The 5,266-nt window shown below is 48.7% G+C and overlaps 2 protein-coding genes across 6 annotated transcripts in view; one reads left to right on the forward strand and one right to left on the reverse strand.

Moving 5' to 3' along the window:
• Elmod3 (ELMO domain containing 3) overlaps positions 1-5,266 on the forward strand; it is a 109,774-nt gene that overhangs the window by 65,078 nt on the left and 39,430 nt on the right. The window contains exon 1 of one of the 5 annotated variants that reach the window (XM_026787986.1): positions 3,878-3,949. The exons of 2 other annotated variants lie outside the window; for them this stretch is intronic. The gene's annotated coding sequence lies outside the window, so the exon portion shown is untranslated. Of the gene's footprint in view, positions 1-3,877; positions 3,950-4,161; positions 4,259-4,597; positions 4,630-5,266 lie in introns of those variants that run through there. 2 more of the 5 variants (XM_005364728.3, XM_026787988.1) reach the window with 2 other exon arrangements.
• Positions 820-4,096, reverse strand: LOC101991779 (all-trans-retinol 13,14-reductase-like). The gene is made up of 3 exons (XM_005364727.3): positions 3,792-4,096; positions 1,451-1,633; positions 820-1,117 (listed from the first exon to the last, which is right to left on the reverse strand). Exons 1-3 carry the CDS (start codon positions 3,958-3,960, stop codon positions 867-869), a joined length of 603 nt encoding a protein of 200 aa, XP_005364784.1. The 5' UTR covers positions 3,961-4,096; the 3' UTR covers positions 820-866.

Consider the following 5,266-nt stretch of genomic DNA (forward strand, 5'->3'; position numbering starts at 1 on the left):
CTAGTTCCAGGACAGGCTCCAAAGTCACAGAGAAACCCTGTCTCGAAAAACAAAAAAACAAAAAACAAAACAAAACAAAAAAACACAACAGTTAAGGTGCTAATGCAGGAGAACTGCTATGAGTTCCAGAGCAACCATAGCCATACATTGACACCCAAGCCAGGACTTTATAGCAAGACTGTCTTCCTCATCAAAACATAACAACAACAACCTGGCCCTGGATTTCTCTCCTTCTTCATATTCAAATGAGAATATGTTTGCTCTCCCATATCATGCTTAAAATATTATATATATATATATGATATGTACAGAGAGAGATAGGGAGAGTGTGTGTCCAATATATGCCAATGACCATAACCTATTAATCCTCCTGCTCCTCCCTGCTAGCATTATATGGTAGACCACCAAGCTCAGTTTATGGGGCGCTCAGAAGTCAGAGTGTCCTCATGCTAATAAGCATGAGCCACAATCCCAGCCCTCAAATTCCTTCCAAATATTCCGGTCCAGAAGCCAGGTGTGATGGCATACACCCAGCAGAGGCAGGTGGATCTGTGAGTTCCAGGCCAGCCAGCGCTACACTGTGGGACTCTATCTCAAAAACCACAAACTAACCAAGAGTCTGGCTCCTCTCAGAGGACATCTGACTTCCTCAAAGTCTGACTCCCCAGGGGTGCCATCTAGAGGCCGGAGTGAGGGCGGCAGCTGAAGAGCCAGGCAGAGCACAGGCATATACAAGTGTACACTGCATTCAGGACAGACATAACCAGTCCTTCCTGCCTGCCTCCCACCTCAGTTCCTCCCAACCAGGTCCTTCACCAATGAAACAGTCAGTCTTGTTGGGATGAACTGTGGATGCTGAGTGGGGTTCATGCTACCTTAACTAGCTCCATGTACTTGTCAATGACAGCTTCTTCCTTGGGGAACTTCTCCTTAAGGCCCTGGATGTACTGTTTCCTCCCACTGTACATGGGGAACTCCTTTCGGCCACCGGGCCCTTCTAGTATCATCAGGTCATAAGGAGAGGCCATGGGAGCCCAGTCTAGCTGCCCTTCAGTGATCTGGTCCAAGATAAAACGGCCAATGTTGCCCTCCCGCATGCGTCCAACATAATGGATTCCTGTTGGGAAACAAAATGAGGTACAGAGAGAATAAAATTGTTCCCTGGAAATGTGCCAAGTAAGGAAGAGGTTTCCCTGCCTGGCCAAGTTCATGCCCAGAGAGGGCTGCCCACCCGTTCTATAAAAATCTACTAGAACATATACCACCCAATCCTTGCCAAGCCAGACAGAAATGGAGATGCCCAGAAAGAAGCTGGGACCTCAAAACATACAAGTTACATACAAAACTCCAAATTATCCCATTGTGCATACGCAATATCATGCCATAGAACCCGTTCCTAGCCTCCCAAAGACAGATCCAAGTTTCCAACCCTTTTCCGCACAAGCCTTACCAGTGTCAAATTCAAGACCATTTTCTCTGAAGGTATGACAGCAGCCCCCTGCCTTGGTATGCTGTTCCAGGACAAGGACTCTTTTGCCAGCTTTAGCCAGAATCGCAGCTGAGGCCAGCCCCCCAATGCCACTGCCAATCACCACGGCATCCAGCTTCTCTGGTACTCGGCTGGCTGAGAATGCTGGAGAAGGGAGGAGACAGAGGGTGTGCTTCTCAGACAAGAGCAGGGAGGCAGAGAAGGCAGAGAAGCCAGGAGGGAGGTATCCAGCTTATAGTATGGAGAACCCTCTAAGGCAAACTGGGCACGCTGGCGCACTACTGGGATTCAAGCACTTGGAAGGTGGGTTAGGAGTTCAGGGTCATCTTCAGTTATACAGATGACCTGCAGGACAGCCTAGGCTCATTAGACCCAGTGTTAAAACGGGACAGAAAGAGAGACGACCCCTGTCTAGGGCACTTTAGCAGAGAACTCTTGATTAAAATGGCTCGAAACATTTTTCCAGAGAATACTCAATCCAGGCAGTAAGATTAATCAGTGATGCGATGGATCTTAACCCCTCCTATGTACCTGGCATTTTCATACCTTTCAAAGAAAGTAGGAAGCAGCTGACTACCAGAAAGAGGGCAAGAGCACAGGCATTGTTATCTAAGTGCAGACATTTCTGTGAATGCGAACACGGAAAGAAAAGAACACGGGGAGGGAGGAGCCTGTGCTGGGGGCTCTGGGAACTGGGCTTCTTTGGAAGAGGCAGGTCTGTGAATGCCAATGGAGCTGGGGCAGGCAGGGCTGCTCAGAGCTGTTACTCTGAGAATCACAGCACCAATCTCACACAGACCACTTGTGTAGCAGTCACCTGACAGAACCAACCTAGAAAGCTCTTCCAACACAAGACCTGAGTTTGTTGTTTCTCCTGCTCTCTTCCTTCATTTCCCCTTTCATTCTTTCCTTTCTGGGATTCATTGATGTGGGTTTTCTGGAGACAGGGCTTCACTGTGCAGCCCTATAGGGCCTGAACTCCCTGTGTAGAGATCCACCTGCCTTTCCTCCCTACATGGGGTTACAGGAATGTGCCACTAGGTCCAGACATCTGTTCATTAAAAATCCCTGCCCAGGGCAGATGCAGGGGCGCACAGCTTCAGTTCTGTCACTCAGGAGGTAGAGGATGAAGACTGTCAGTGAGTTCAGTGCCAGCCTGGTTTATATAGAAAGTTCCAGTATAGCCAGGACTACAGAGAGAGACACTGACTCAAAAAAAATTGCTGCTCAGGCCCTGGTTACTCACATCTGTAATCCCACCATCTGTAATCTCTTTCTTATGGCAGTAGAATCAGTGTGAATTTAAGGTACAGTTGGCCCATATAGCAAGTTCTAAGATAGCCTAGGCTACAAATATGAGATCTTTGCCCCTCTCCTAATCTACAAATAATAACAAAAATAAAATACCTGGATTTGTACACCTTAGGAAGTAGACACTCAAGGATTAGGAATACATGGTCAGTCCCCAGTAAGTAGTGGATTGAGGTAGCCTAGGCTAAAGTTTACAAGCAAGAGTCCCCTGGAGGTCAAACACGAGATCCTTGTTTGTTTTTTGAAGGTTTTAGATTTTTCTGTGTTTTGGTTATTTGGTGTTTGTTTTGACAGGGTCTTACTGTTTAGTTCAGGCTGGAATTGCGAGTTTGCACCACTATGCCCGGCTGCAACACTTCTTTAGAATCTCGAAGACCGGGCATGCTCGTAACTGCCTCAAATCCCATCATCCTGTAGGCAAAAGCAGAAGGGCTGCTCCGAGTATGAGCCTGGGCTTCATGGTGAGTTTGAAGCCAGCTCCAAGCCAAAAGTGAGACCAAAAACCTTGGGAGCAAGCAACTCTAGTCATGTTTCCCAGATGTCGAGTTGATGGGGAGTAGTGTTCTTATCCCAAAGCAGTGGTGAAACTTCCAAATTTATAATCGGACTTCAATCCTATGAACTGGGACTACACTCTGCCTGTCAAACCACTTGTTGGGAAAATTTTCTGTGCTGCTTCCCATAACGCGAGTTTGCACAGTAGCATAGGAAAAGGTTGTCTCTAGAACCAAGTAGGTGAAAGGTCTCTTACTCTGTGTCAGCTGTTATCTGAAAAGATTCCAACTGGAAGTGCTGGGACTAAGTTATGCCAATATCTTGTCGTGCCAAGGATAGTGCCCACACCCAAAACTTCAGCAGCAAAGAATATTAAGACGTTGAGGTTCCGTGTGCAAGTGAGTGTTCCCAGCTCTTTTCTAATGGGCAGACAGGTCCGTGCCCTGCATGAGACAACCTGAGAGCAGTCCTGAAACCCACAGTCCCTCCTGCTGACCTTGTTTGAGAACCTTCTTCCTGGCCTCCTTGTCGGTCACCAGGGATTCAGGTGGCCGCTTGACGTCCTCGGCGAAGGGGTTCGGGGAGTTTCCGCTGAAGAGACCCAAGTAAACCCTGCGGAGACCTGCCAGCAGAAGCAAGGCCAGCAGTAGCACGGTGAGCCACATCTTGCAGCCTGAGCTTGGAATAAGGCGACTTCTCTATCTGAGCTCTGATTTTATGCCCTAAGCTCCGCCCCGCTACTTTATCATTAGAGAAACACTAAACAAACTATGTCCAAAGAACTTTGACCAATGCTAGCGCAAAGCTGATCAAGATTGTCCATCCTCGCTCTTTGTACAACGCGATTTCCATTGCCTGCTGGGAAATGTAGTTCTACTACGGGCCAGGAGCCCCTTAGAGCCTGTGTGATGAGGCCCCACAGGTGGTGAGGTGACCCTTACTGGAACGTTGGGAACTCGTCCGGTGAGCCAGGGGTAGGGTGAGGAAGATGGGGTTGAGGGTGACAATGTGGGATGGAAATGGTCACCGCTGGGCCACACAAGGCTGAAGGTTGCAGGTCTGAGGGCGATCCCGCTGGTGCGCAGAGAAGACCTGGTTTCTAGTGCCAGTTCTGTGATGGATTCGCTGAAACCTCGGAAGCAACTCATTGCTTTTCTCTACTTTCCCTTAGTGTCAGTGAGAAAGTTTCTGTCCCCGAGTCCCCACTGTTAGGAATATTTCTTAGATGAGCCTCTCTGCTGACGCAAATAATTCCATTCAGACCAGTGAGAGAGCAAAAAAGATTCCCAAGTTTAATGCAATGCTCCCGGATGGCCCCGGAAAAGCAGAGAGAGGTAAAGAGAGCAAGGGAGAGACCACGGGAAACCCGGAAACCACTTGTTCATTCTCTGAGGGGCAGTTTAAATAGCCTATGGGAGTGGTCTTGACCTTCCCTGGGGAGGGGTCTTATGCCTGGATCCGGGATGAAGCCCCCAGGTAAACACCCACACAACCTCTGCTCTTTGGATTTCTTGAAATGAGAGCCCTGTTGAGAACTGCACAAGCGCTCTTCTGAATCTGTCACTCATTGCGAGGTGGGGTGGGGGTGGGGCTTATGGGAACCGGACTGGTCCTTGAAGTTGCACCTAGCTGGATCCCCTAATCACAACTACTCTGGAAGGGGCCTCTAAGTACCAAACCACCTAGGAACAAGCGTCAAGAAAGACCATCAGGGATCATCATGCCTCTGTGTGCATTTGCGTTTAAGGATAAAGCAGCTCTAAATGCCCTCTTTCAGTAGGCTCCAGAGGACAGTGTAGCTACCCTACCCTCTTAACGCTGCCCTTTGAGACAAGCAGGCCCGAGATAAGTGCTTGATTTGAGACTGTTTTTATAGGAGCCCATTTCCTCAAACAGCAGCCATGGGGGCTTCATAACTGAGGGTTTTGTCCCTTTCACAGGCCCCAGCAGCGCTCCAGTGGACCACTGAAA

Source organism: Microtus ochrogaster (genome assembly GCF_000317375.1).
Source record: "Microtus ochrogaster isolate Prairie Vole_2 chromosome 14 unlocalized genomic scaffold, MicOch1.0 chr14_random_3, whole genome shotgun sequence".
NCBI lineage: Eukaryota > Metazoa > Chordata > Mammalia > Rodentia > Cricetidae > Microtus > Microtus ochrogaster.